This window comes from Sphaeramia orbicularis, chromosome 11 (genome assembly GCF_902148855.1).
Source record: "Sphaeramia orbicularis chromosome 11, fSphaOr1.1, whole genome shotgun sequence".
NCBI lineage: Eukaryota > Metazoa > Chordata > Actinopteri > Kurtiformes > Apogonidae > Sphaeramia > Sphaeramia orbicularis.
In genome coordinates this window covers 28,005,543-28,018,956 of record NC_043967.1, presented here as the reverse complement: position 1 = coordinate 28,018,956, position 13,414 = coordinate 28,005,543, and the positions used below count along the sequence as shown (strand labels likewise).

Genomic DNA, 13,414 nt, shown 5'->3' with positions numbered 1-13,414 from the left:
TTTTGTAACTGCATCTGACTAATTGTAAGATTTATTTGTCACATGCACAGTTACACATAGTACAATAAATAGTAAAATGTATTTTTGTACCTGCAGCCAGTAGTAAAAATAGAAAAAAAGACAACTACATACAAGTTTAAAAAATATATATATAAATGTATATAAAACAGTAGTTCTAGCATGTACAGATAATTTATAGTATTGCAGATATGCAGCATGTGTAGTGTTTTTCCTTATAGTAGTGATACCCCATGTTAGGTTTCTGTAACATTTTGATCCTTTTTAAAAAAAATTTTTTTTGGTCAACTATGAAGGTAGATTTGTTTTTATTACTCAATCAAAATGTTGCTTTAATCAAAAACTATTTTCTAGCAAAGAAAAAAAGAGTTCAAATGCAATTTTTTGGGTCTCAATTTTTTTTTTGCATTCAAACACTTTTTCTTTGAAAGTTTTTTTTTTTTTATTGACTTAAATTTTTGTATTTAAATATTTTTTTGGTGAAAGCAACTTTTTTTAATTGAATAATAAAAAAACAAATCTACCGTCATAGTCAACCTGCAAAGCGCATTTTTGTTTGATCAGACAATCTATTACCAGAATATTGTGTCCCTCCCTGGACCGATTCACCTGACCCAGTGCAGAGCATCAGCTAGGCGGGTTGTGCCAACAGCAGGACATTTTCAGTCCCTGCTCTTTAAAATAGGAATGTTCCAGTTAAATTGCCTTTTTTGGATAATCAATGTGTGTTGCTCCATCAAGAAATAACAAATTATTCAGCAGAATCTGTTAATTGTAACTGGTATCTGTATCAGTGAACAGCCTTAAATATTTTGATGCCCCCTCCTGTACAGATCCATTCACACAGGACTGTTCAAAAGGATCTAATTTAATTAAACAACCATCAAAGTGAATGTGCATTTATGTCTATGAGAGAAGGAAATGAAAAATACCACCTCCTTGCTCAGGTAAGTGGAGAACATCAGTGCAGGACATGATCAGACTACGAGCAACAACATTCCATCCACAAGTACACATAGAAGGATATTATATCCGGGTTTGCAGAGCATAAGCCACACTTTACAATGATGAAATGCATATTTAGAGTTTAAAACCAAAGGACCTGGTTTACAGAGTGGTAATAACACTCACATGAACCATTGTTCACCATATTCTAGGTAAGAACAGAAACACTTAATGGTTTTATTCAGTTCCTCAATTCAATTCAAGTCTTCCACCATATAAGTGAGGACATGAAGGTCTACAAGTCAATATAACAACAATAAAAAGAATGAATATTAACAACAACTTCACAAGTCATCAGTTCCTGTTAGCATATCTTATACTTTAGCCTGTATTTATACTGATATTTCTTTTAAAATTAAATTAAATTGAATTAACCCTTTCATGCATAGTGCTCACTACAGTGGACAGTTATTCTATAGATGTTCTCTTGTATATTCATGGGTTTTGTTGTTTTAGTTCCATATCAGCCAACACAGTGGACACTTATGCATCATCCCATACACTGACGTTCCTGTAACTTTCCTGTTTTTTTATCTAAATCAATTACTAATTGTTATTAGACTGCAATTAACAGTTGTTGTTGTTTTTTTAAACAAAAGTTGTTGTTTTTTTGCATATTATCTAGTATTATAGTATGTTAAAATGTGAGAAAACATCAGATTAGCACCATTAACCTCCTGAGACCCAGGAAAATGAAAATTTTAACTTTTTTCCATTAAACAGTTGTCTTGATTGGAAACCACATAATGCAACAGTTTTTTTTTGTATGTTTGTTTGTTTGTTTTTTAGATACATTTTTTTTTTTTAATTATTTTTATTTTTATGTTTTTTTAATGGAATGTTCTTTGCAATGGACAGCAAGTAAAACTGTCAAACTTTTGTCCCCTACAGAGGACAAAAATGCATTGCTAGGTCTCAGGAGGGTAAAAATGTTTTTATTTCATAGTTTTCACACAGTATGTCAGTAAATGCATGTTTCTGAGCTTCAAAAATTAAACGCATGGTCTTCAGCTGAGTGGACATTTTTGTAACTCCATGAAAAATAGGTTCATAAAAAAAAATAAATAAATAATGACATTGTTTTTTTTCATGCCTAAAGAGGAATAAAAACACTCAGGAAAAAAACTTTGATTAAGGTTCTCATAATTCATGCATGAAAGGGTTAAATTAAATAGAATTTTTACCAAAAGGCAGGAATGGCAGTTTTCAAAGACTTTCTGTAATACATACTTTATCCTCTAGGTGGCAGCAAAGCGTGGAACCCAGAGTTCCATGTATAAACCGACGGAAAAAATATCAACGAACAAGAAGCAAAGTTATGGCCGGAAGTATTTTTTTCTCGCTCACGCTGTTGAAGAACCTGCAGTTCGTAGACACATAACCTGTTTCCTCCTTGAGTTTAGAGGTAAACCTTACCTTATTCTCTTCGAAAGAACAGATATAGTTGAAAGCCCATGAGCCGTGCTGTCGGTCTGTGTTTGTATCCGTTTCTATCTTAAAAACCTTTCATAACACTGACAAACTGATAGTCGTGTAAGCTAATTTAGCTGTACTGTCGGCTAGCTAATGTTAGCTTCTGCTGCTAAGGTAAACCTAGGTTAGATAGTAACCTCAAATAAAGCTAAAGCTAGTGCTGTAAGATGCAGTTCACTATACAGTATGTACGTTGGTCTTTTAAATTCCATCCAAAACGTACATGTAAACCTGCTGCTTTTGTGTGTGGTTTAAGAAGTGACTGTTTAATCATTTCGGTCTAATTATCAAAGACGCATAGTTATTACAGATCCTTAATATTTCCTTCCGTGCTTCCGTTCAGCTCTACCCAAACTAACCTGACAGTGGTTTGCTAATGGCAGCATTCCTATAACATGCCTCACGACAAGACAGCAAGAAGCACAAGATTTGCTGCAGTGAATCTAGTCTGTTTGGCGGGTTAGACGTTGCTTTACGTGACTGAGGGACCTGAAATGATACTGAATGTACTCAGGCGGTTTTTCTGATTTATCTCAGACTGCAGAGATGAAAAAACAGGATACGGAAGAGTCGGTGACGCCAGGCGGTGAGGATGCTCCACCTGCCGCAGGAGGGACTGAGTCACCCGCAGCTGCTAAAGACAGTTTGGACAGCAACAGCCCCAAAGAGTCTGAGACACACACCCCACAGACACAAACACCTCCACAAGCTGAGGAAGCCGCCAGTGAAGGTACATTATTTCTGTTTCCCACATTAGGTAGATGGTAGCTGACTTAACCATCCCTTCTTTTCTTGCAATACAGCATTATGGGTAAACTGTCTAGTTATGCTTATGTTTAATCTTACTTGTACTACAAAGCAGGACTTCATGTTTAACCAGTTTTAAGTGTGCTGTGGAAAAAATACTCTGCTCATTTGTCCACAATGATCATTTACTTTTTACCAGGCTGTCTCACCATGGCAACTACAATTGCACCTGGTCTGGAGCAGGTTATGTTGAAAATAACAGATCATCGTATATAGAAGCACCACTTACCAACTAGTTGGTTTTGTTGAGCAGTGGTGTTACCGATCAAAGATGATTTTGGTTTATGAATAATGAGAAGGTCTTAGAGCTTTTAGAAACTGTCTAAACCCTTTTGCTTTCCTGACAAAAGATGTAGATTTGCAGCAAAGGAGCCACCTCCCTATGACTCCTAAGCCTGTGTATAACAGTAGAATCCTGCAACAGATTGTAGCACTAAGTACCTGCATTGCTGACCTTATACAATTTGACAGTTTTATAATTCTTCTTTACTTGTTCCAAGACTCATTAACAGCGCCACAAGAATAGAAGTAACACATTAACTAAGTAGATAATACAATTGTAGTTATGACCAAATCTTCTGTCTGAGGCAGTGATATTGATTTGTCATCAAACTTTAAAATTTACACAGCTGACCGTTAGTTGCGAGCTATCCTACCTGATTTTGACTGGCAGCCCCATTGTTTGTTGCCCATATTATAAATTTGTCATTTCAGTTTAGGATTATAATTTCTTCATGAGTCTTATTTAGACCTGTCTGTGTTTGACTGGCCATCTGGTATTACCTCTGTCCCTTTTATATAACTAAGGCTGAAAAGCCTGGGTTGACGTAATGAGATAACCAACATTGTGACACCATTTTGCCTGACTGCGGTTGTTTGGCTTTGTAGAGGCAGGAAGTACAAAGATATTCAGGGTATGCTGAACTTGCTACATATGATAGGGCCCTGTACTGTCAGATATTTTGCAAGACAACAGCATACTGCACTTACAAACATTCCTCGTATCAATGTTTTGGTAGAATGTTACAACTGTATTTAAAAATATTGCTCAACTTGACAGTGTACAGAGTTTGTGAAAAATGGTGTCTAGTTGACAACTGTTTAGCATTGTGTTTGTAGTTAAATATCTTATAAATGGAAGACATACTGAGAATACCTCACTTATCTTGATGTTTTTGGCGGGATTTTAGAGTTTAATTCTAGTTCAGAAAGTCAAAAGTTAAGCCTGTTTTCTTCACACTAATGGTTCCCTGTGTTGTGTAGTTGCAGAGGCAGCATTGTCTCAGTGTGACATGGCAGAGGAGCTCAGTCGGCAGCTGGAGGACATCCTCAGCACCTACTGCAGAGAGAGCATATCAGATGACGGCAGCACAGTGCCCAACGGACAGTCCCACATCCCAGAGCTCAACGGACTGGTTAATGAGAAAGAGGACGACAAGCCGGAGGACAGTAAAGTGAACGGAGGTGACAGCAGGGTGGAAAAAGAGCAGAAGAAGACTCAGGAGAAAAAGAAAGTGAAAGGACTGGGTAAGGAGCAGCTCCTGATAATGATATGCACACACATATATAAACTAATCAGTGGTTTGTACTCTGACACACTCATGTTTGTGTTATTCTGTTTTATAGGCAAAGAAATCACACTTCTCATGCAAACTCTGAACACACTAAGCACGCCAGAGGAAAAACTGGCAGGTCTATGTAAGAAGTACGCAGAGCTGGTGAGTGCCCTTTGATCATTTTAAACTAACATTTCAAGAGGACGTAACTGATATTTTCTAAAGGGTCTCTCTAGTAAGGCTGCAGCTTCCATATGTGGCATCATTCCTAGAGGTAGTGACTCTGGAGAAAACTATTTTTCAGGGACCAGTACAATACATGTGTGGAGTGTATGTTCACACAGCCTCTTTTAGATTCTTGTGAGTTTGAGAAAGGTATTGCGTGTGATTGTGTGTCAGTGGACCAAAATGTCCATGTGAATGTTTGTGACAGTTGGAGGAGCATCGTAACACACAGAAGCAGATGAGGGTGCTACAGAAGAAGCAGAATCAGCTGGTCCAAGAGAAGGACAACCTGAGGAATGAACACAGCAAGGCCATCCTGGCCCGCAGCAAACTGGAGAGTCTATGCAGAGAGCTGCAGAGACACAACCGCACACTCAAGGTACACAACAGTCACAAACTGAAACACAACACAGTGCAAACTGTTAAGTTTTATGTACATGTGAAACCTGTGACTTTTGTCTTCTCTTTGAAAAAAGTGAAGACAGAGAGGTGTGTTTTGGCCACATGCATATTTAAGTTTATTAAAAATGGACCATTTGTAAAACTTCTGTGGTGAAAATGTTTAAACCTCTGTTTACAGTGTTGCCCTGTGGACTAACTAGAGGTCATTACATTTTGGGAATTCAAGATGTTTATATTGTCTGACTGCTGGCAGTACTCTGTCACTGTTAGAGTTAATGTTTATGTCGTACAATGTCAGAATTGTCATCCTCCTCCTTCCACTATCTGTGTATTATCACTTTGAAATTTCCCTTCACTTTGTGAAAGAACCCCCTCAGGGTTCCAACTACAACTGGAAAATGACAAGTTCTGACAAAGACAGTTCCAGAATGTAGGTGGATTGAGCCAGATCTATCACCAGCACTAGCTTAATGTAACGAAGTGTGGAGATAAATCTGCCTCTGTGATACTAGTTGTTATGGTAGATTGTGTGATGAAGGCAGGGTATGTTGACAATGTTATACTACCGTATATTATGCATATACATGTTGGCCAGTATATCATAAGGACTTTTATATTTCTCTATATCTTAATCATCTGTGGTTCCCAAAATCCAGCATTGATCACACTTCTATTCACATGTGATGCATTTGATTTCCACAGGAAGAAGGGATGCAAAGAACTCGACTGGAGGAGGAGAAAAGGAAGGAGGTGACCTCCCATTTCCAAGTGACGCTGAATGATATCCAGGCTCAGATGGAGCAGCACAACGAAAGAAACGCTAGCCTTCGACAGGAGAACACTGAACTGGCTGAGAAACTCAAGAAGCTCTATGAACAGTACAAACTAAGAGAGGAGGTGAGGGGTTTCAGGAAAACTTATATATGTAAAAGTGATCTGCCATTCTACATTGCTTGGTGAAAGCTGTGTCTGTCACTTTTCTCCATGGTGGGTAAAGTTCTTTAAATCTTTGCATGTCCCTCTCCAGCACATAGACAAAGTGGTAAAGCACAAAGACCTTCAGCAGCAGCTGGTGGACGCCAAACTGCACCAGGCTCAGGAGCTTCTCAAAGAGTCTGAGGAACGACATGACAGAGAGAAAGACTTTGTAATTATCTACTACACACACAGACACACATTGAAGACTGACATGTCAAAGTTGCGTGTTAATTTAACAGCATTTATCATCTTCAATTTCTATTCTGTCCTCCTAAGCTACTCAAAGAGGCAGTGGAGTCGCAAAGGATGTGTGAGCTGATGAAGCAGCAGGAAGTTCACCTCAAACAGCAGGTATCCCATGCCTCTTGAGTAAAAAAAGCCAGACTTACAGCATTTAGACCTTTTTTGCCATTCTAATGTGTTCTTTGCATTTGCTTTATAGCTGTCACTGTACACAGAAAAGTTTGAAGAGTTTCAGACCACATTATCTAAAAGCAACGAGGTCTTCACCACTTTCAAACAGGAGATGGAGAAGGTGAGACGTCTGCAGTAATGTGTTACCAGAGGAAAGAGAGGAACAGGATTTGTATAGTTTGTCCTGTGGTGTGTAACTCTGTTGTCCCCTTCATATTTCCAGATGACTAAGAAGATAAAAAAACTGGAGAAGGAGACAGCCATGTATCGCTCGAGGTGGGAGAGCAGCAACAAGGCTCTGCTGGAGATGGCTGAGGAGGTGAGGAAGTAAAGACATGCCAACATCCTTTTATCGCCTCCCAAAACTTGACAGTGATTGGATTGTAAACGGGCATTTTCAGTTTAGCTATTTGAACAATGTGTTTGAGCGGTGAATTCCAGCCCGATGAATTCCCGTGTTTGCTCTATTTGCTTCTTGTTTCAGGCGTCTGTATAAAGATGGCTCTGACCTCTTCCTGAATCACAAAACAGTACTTGGCCTATTTAGATGTAGGTTTGTGTATTTGCATTACATTCATCATGGACATTAATTTAGGCTACATTCACACTAGAGCTCGACCGATTAATCGGCCGGGCGATTAATCAGGCCGATGATGGCATATCACCAATTAATCAACATCGGGCAATATGTAGCCGATATATTAACTTTTTTTGCTGCACGGAGATTCTGTTGTTCGCTGCTCCTGTGTGTGTGTGTGTGTGTGTGTGTGTGTGTGCGTGCGTGTGCTGCCTGGAGAATAAGAGGAACTTTAAAGCGAGTTAGTTTCACTTTCACTCCTCCTGGGACAATGACGCTATCACCCCCCCACACACACAATCACATAATCACGGAGCTGCCCCCCCCCCCCCCCAGGTGCACTCTGACAAGGATGGACTGCTTATGCCCCCTCCCACTCTGACCCCCCACCCCGGCGAAAATCACATACCGCTACCGCGCGCTCTGACAACAAAGGACCATTAAACACCCCCCCTCTCGTTTTATGAAGTATTCACCCCCACACACACACCCACATCCATGCACTTCCTGTCTACCTCACAGTTTCATTCTGCCACCACGCCTGGGTGTTAATAGTGTAGGGGAGACTGGGGACAGTTGTAACACAGGTCAGTTGTAACTCTTGGAATTGCTCCAATCAGGAACAACTTATGACTCACCTAATTCACTCTGCACATGCTCAGTTTACTCCTTAGTGCACATAAGAAGTTGTAGTGCAGTGAGGCAGACGCATCAAAATTTGTGAGTGAAAACATAATTTTATGGTCAGTAATATTTTTTTCTCTAATTATTTTTGTGATTGCATAGTTTGCATTTGAAAGTTGTGTAAATTATATTTGTGAGATAAACAAAGATTTATGCAACTGTTTATCCACCTGTCCACAATAAGATTATTGTATCCTGTGTAGATCAGTGTTCTTATTTCATATATCGGCCAATATCAGATATCGGCCGATATATTGGATATCAGCTTTTTTTTGGTCCCCAGTATCGGTATCGGCATCGGCCCCAAACATCCCATATCGGTCGGCTCTAATTCACACTGCAGTCCTTAACGCTTCATTCTGATTTTTTTGTTGAAATACGATATTTTTTGCATTGTAATTCACATTATAATTTACATCTGACTGCCATCAGAGTCATGTGTGAACAGTCTATGGCCCGAAGTGACCTGCATGCTCAGAAGAAGACATGACATCACATGCAAACGCACTGGGTTTATGGAAGTTAGTATCCTGTAGAGCAGAATTATGATGTTTGTTGCGTTTCAGTGAAGTAAAATTCAGATGAAATGCGACTTCACTGTTCAGTGGCATTGAAAAGCATCAGATATATGTCTGATTTAGGACCACGTATGAAAGTGGCCTGGGTTAGATGTGAAAATATTGGGTTTGCGCTGTTCAGACTGTCATATAAAATCAGATATGGGCCACTTTTGCCTGCAGTGTGAATGTAGCCTTAGTGACTACAACCTGCTGTGATGTAACAAACATACCATATTTTTACATCAGTCCAAAAGAGTGTAAAGTGGGGTACACACATAAGGATTTTCTAAATCTGAAGAGATTTTTTATCTGTTACAGACCCCGCACATGAAGACAAAAAATCAGGCATTGAACAGTTTTGATCGTACTGTGTGTGGTGTGCTCCGATAATGTCAACACAGCACACCACACACATAACGATTCTGTCCCACCGCTGATCTAGAATCTAGTCCTCCAAGCCAGAAATCTCGCATGATCAAATGTGATCTAACCAAAACAAAGAAGAAGAAACATAGCAACAACCAGAAAACACAACACGCAACATGGAAGAGAACATACAAGAGGAGGGAATGATGGTGTTCTCGAGACTATTTTTGACAGAAAAATCCAGAATTTCTGAGGTCTACCGAACTTTATGTTTCAGGTCGGCCATGCTTGCTTTTGCTTACGCCTGCTTCCTTGTTCCTCAGTCAGCTCGCTTCTTGATTGGCTACATTCCATTCCACGTCACAATTCACAGAGTTATGACTCGGGAGTTGTTGGCTTTCCCCTCACATATGAAGATTTTTGGTCGTAAATATTGAACAAGTCTAGTATTAACGATTGTCGGCCCCAACCTGTTTTGGAGCTGATTATCAGTTCAAATTCACTCTTAACACACTTCAGACCACAGGATAATCTTATAGGATAATCTTATAAGGCATAAAATAATCTCCTGTTTGCCTTCCTTGGTCGGGAAGGGGGAAAATCAGGACAAAAACAGCCACATTATCTTTATGTGTGTTCCCTGCTTAAGACAGAGTCATAAAGACACATGTCCATCGTCTCTGTGTGAATGTGTCCCTCTACAGAAAGCAGTACGGGACCGGGACTTCGAGGCACTTCAGGGTAAAGTCCAGCGGCTCGAAAAGCTGCGACGGGCACTAAAGGTGGAACGCAACGAGCTCAATAAAAAGGTTCAGAACCTGAGCGGGCAGCCCGTTGGAGGCCCAGGAGGACCCGGCTCTGACCCAGGGACTGACTCCCCCTCACCGCCACCCACAGACTCTCTGCTGGAGCCAAACCTGGAGCCCAGCAGCCTCCCCGACACTGGCTCCTGCTCCCAGTCCTGCCACTGTGACCAGGAAGTTGACACGGACACCCTACTACAGGAGGAAAACGCCCAGGAATGAAGCTCCTCACAGGGGGACGGCGCTGCTCACACTCCCCTCTCCTCCCTCCAGCATAAAACCACAAAACAATAAAATAAGCCCACCAGCCTGCAAGCCACTCCTCCTGCTGGATGAAGCCGAACACTGGTCCAGATAGAAACACCGTTAGCTGTCTTAGGAAGAACATGTGATCAACGCAAGGGTTAACCTGTGTCTTCCCAGAGTCCTTTGCAGGCTTTATGAAGGTGAAGTCTGTGCTTCATGCGTCAGTACATTTACATGCGCATTAGCAGTGAATCATCTATGTAGGTCTGATTTCTAATGACGACAGCAGCTTGAGTACATCCTGCAGAAAACACTACACAACGTTTTTTAGCGTTAGTTGGAAAAACTCAGATATGTGTGGAAAAAAAACTGTTCTCTAACATTATAATCATAAATTTGTGAGAAAAACTCCAGAGTGGAGTTGTAAATTTACATGTGAAAAAAGTTTTTTTAACATGTATTTGCAGGGAGAACAGAAATTAAAGTTATGAATTAGCAACAAATATATGGATATTCTTTTAGATTAAAGTGGAAAATACATTTAAAAATCTGATCCAGTTTATAATTTAAGACAATATTTGGATTTTTTTTCTCATAAATCATTCATTTACAAGAAGAAAAGCCCAAATTTACAAAATAACTTGAATTTTTCTTTGATAATGCAAGATTTGTGAGGGAAAAATCCATTCTTTGATATTGAAGTTGTAAAATTATGAGGGGAAAAAACTAAACTGAGTTTTAAGTACTGAATTTACAAGAAAATAAACTGCATTTTTTGTGATATTAAACTGAGAAATGTATTAAAAAGGAAAATCACAGTTTTATTAGAAAGATTCTAAAGAGTCAGATTCTAAATGAATCCAAAAATCTAAATCATCTTTGAAATTAAGGTAACTAATTTATGAGAGAACTTCCTCTTCCTCAACAGTCTGGCTCGTTGACTCTATGTTTCACTGATCTCTAATGTAAAATTATTGGTGTTCATGTAAATGCACTGACCATCTCATACTGTTTTCCTTCACATTCCCTCTTTAACTTGCATCGGACACAACTACTTGGGATGACACAAAGATGAACAGAATGTGAGAGGAGTCAACAAGAAGCTGAATGATCTTTGTGTGTGTGCGTGTGTGTGTGTTTGGGTTCATTTGTGTCTGATCTCGTTGGGGAAACAGTCACATGTTGCAGTATTGTAAAGAACACTTTCAGATGAAGTCTTAACAGAAATATCAAACTCTTATTTTTAGTATGATATAAATAAAAGTCTACAAATCCACATCGTTATGTCATTGAGGAATGTTCTTGAATATTTGTTCAGGCTCACTCTGATAATTCTGTCAACAAGTTTCTTCACCCCCTGTTGTTAATTTGTACTCTGATTTTGTGCACTGTAACATGTGAAGCACTTAAAGTAAATCAGTTTGTTTTTAATTAATTTAGACCCTTTATATGAACATTCCCTGTTTCATTCTATTCATAACATTGTAACGACGACCACTTCAAAGTCTGTTTAGCTTCTTGTGTGTATGGCGTATGTGTGTATGTGTGTGTATTCGGCTAAGATTGTCTCCTCCCAGCTCCGGTAATCGCAGTAGCTCGTAATCAGGTCTTAGCAAGAGAATGTTCACGGACCTCTATGCAACGCTTGCCTCTTTGTGTTTATTCTGTGGCAGTCTGAACTGACAAGCACTTAACCTGAGAATGTATCTTCATATCCACTGTCCTGCATGGATGTACAACATATCTCACATAGACCTCTTTTTTTTTTTTTTTTTTTTGTTAATTCTGAGCTACTCTCACAAATGTTGCTTGATATTCATCCAGAAAATACTATGTATGTAACTGATGCTTTTTAAAAGTGCAGTGACTGAGCCAAGAGGAGATGAGCAGTAAAAAAAAATTAAAATTCCAGTAGAGTTCTGAATGACATCTTCACCCCCAAACTATGTCCACTTCTTCTCATGCATTTAAAATATTCCTTATTATGTAGCACAGATGACAACTGATAGAAGCAGTGAAGTCAAATCTGAAACAGAAATGGCAAACCTGATTTCTTCCGCTGTCCCACAGGACATTGATTGTGCCTCCTGTGCCGTAATGGTTATGGAGGTCCATTGACCATGAGAAGGAACCAAAGATGTTTCCTGTTTTTGTCTTTTGCAGTACTTTTATCTGGCCCTGTATATTTTGTTTCTTGTTAAATAAAAGATGTAATAGTGTGTTTCAGTTGTTAATTGACAATGTGTCAAGTGTCGAAGCATGTTTCAGTGTCTAAACATTCAGCAGAGAAACTGGCAGAATGTGTGTTCATTCAGCTGCAAATATGAGTTAATATATTTTTTTGTGCTACTGTGACATTTTTAACCTTTTTTGTGAAAACCAGCTGAAATACATTTAGGAAGAGCGAAAAGTCAGACCAATGCAACTTTGGAAATATGTATTAGACCAGTTTGACATGGTTGATTGATTGGTTGATCATTTATTTTGAGTATATGCAGAAAAACACACAAAAAGAGTGTAACAAATGTACGATATTTACAAGTGAAAATGAAAAGGAATGGGAAGAAGTACAACCATTTTATACCCACCCACTTTCCATAACCATATGTTTAGTATAAATTTCTTCAGCTGTTTCCTATCAGTAAGTGAAACATATATTGTAATCAATGTGTCAATAGTATTACTTAGGTATTAATCAGTTTTAATGATCCAACATGTACTATCATCTGTATTATATATTTTATCATTACTGTCATTTAAGTTCATACATACAGTTTTATTACTGTCATTATCACCACATCACTACAACAGAATGATATAACGGCAATAGCAACAAAGGAACTCTTATACTAATTTTGAACAGTAATTGTTTTTAAAACAGTTTAAAAAGTATCTAACTATCATCAGTAGTGATGATTATAATAGTGACAACAGTAGTATCAACAAGTGCAAAATATTCTACAATCAAAATCCCCAACAATTGGAATAAGACTAAAATTGCATAATTTCTTTTGTAATATTATTATTATAACCTTAATTTAACCAGGAAAAAAGCTCTTTGAGATTAAAAATCTCTTTTTCAAGAGTGTCCTGGCCAAGACAGCAGCAGCAGCAGAAGTTACACAAAATGGAAATCACAGCCATACATACACACACACACACTAATATACATAAACAAAAGTCAGTACCAAAAACAAACTTTAAACTGATCAGAATATACATATAAAACATCACCATTGTTTTAAAAGGTACTAAAAGTATACTAATAATGTTCCTTAAAAGCATCTCAAGGCCAAACCC

At 38.6% G+C, this 13,414-nt stretch overlaps 1 protein-coding gene across 1 annotated transcript; it reads left to right on the top strand.

Moving 5' to 3' along the window:
- Nucleotides 1-2,346: 2,346 nt before the first annotated feature.
- Nucleotides 2,347-12,333, top strand: txlna (taxilin alpha). The gene is made up of 11 exons (XM_030148083.1): nt 2,347-2,428; nt 3,034-3,226; nt 4,567-4,830; nt 4,930-5,021; nt 5,293-5,463; nt 6,189-6,383; nt 6,514-6,633; nt 6,741-6,815; nt 6,907-6,999; nt 7,102-7,197; nt 9,770-12,333. Exons 2-11 carry the CDS (start codon nt 3,043-3,045, stop codon nt 10,088-10,090), a joined length of 1,611 nt encoding a protein of 536 aa, XP_030003943.1. The 5' UTR covers nt 2,347-2,428; nt 3,034-3,042; the 3' UTR covers nt 10,091-12,333.
- Nucleotides 12,334-13,414: the final 1,081 nt, after the last annotated feature.

What these genes read in the sequence shown, in the direction of transcription:
- txlna (XM_030148083.1), top strand. Translation starts at nt 3,043, where the DNA reads ATGAAAAAACAGGATACGGAAGAGTCGGTGACGCCAGGCGGTGAGGAT. An exon ending in AAAGAAAGTGAAAGGACTGG is followed by an intron (nt 4,831 to 4,929) that starts GTAAGGAGCAGC and finishes TCTGTTTTATAG; the next exon opens with GCAAAGAAATCACACTTCTC. An exon ending in AAGTTCACCTCAAACAGCAG is followed by an intron (nt 6,816 to 6,906) that starts GTATCCCATGCC and finishes TTTGCTTTATAG; the next exon opens with CTGTCACTGTACACAGAAAA.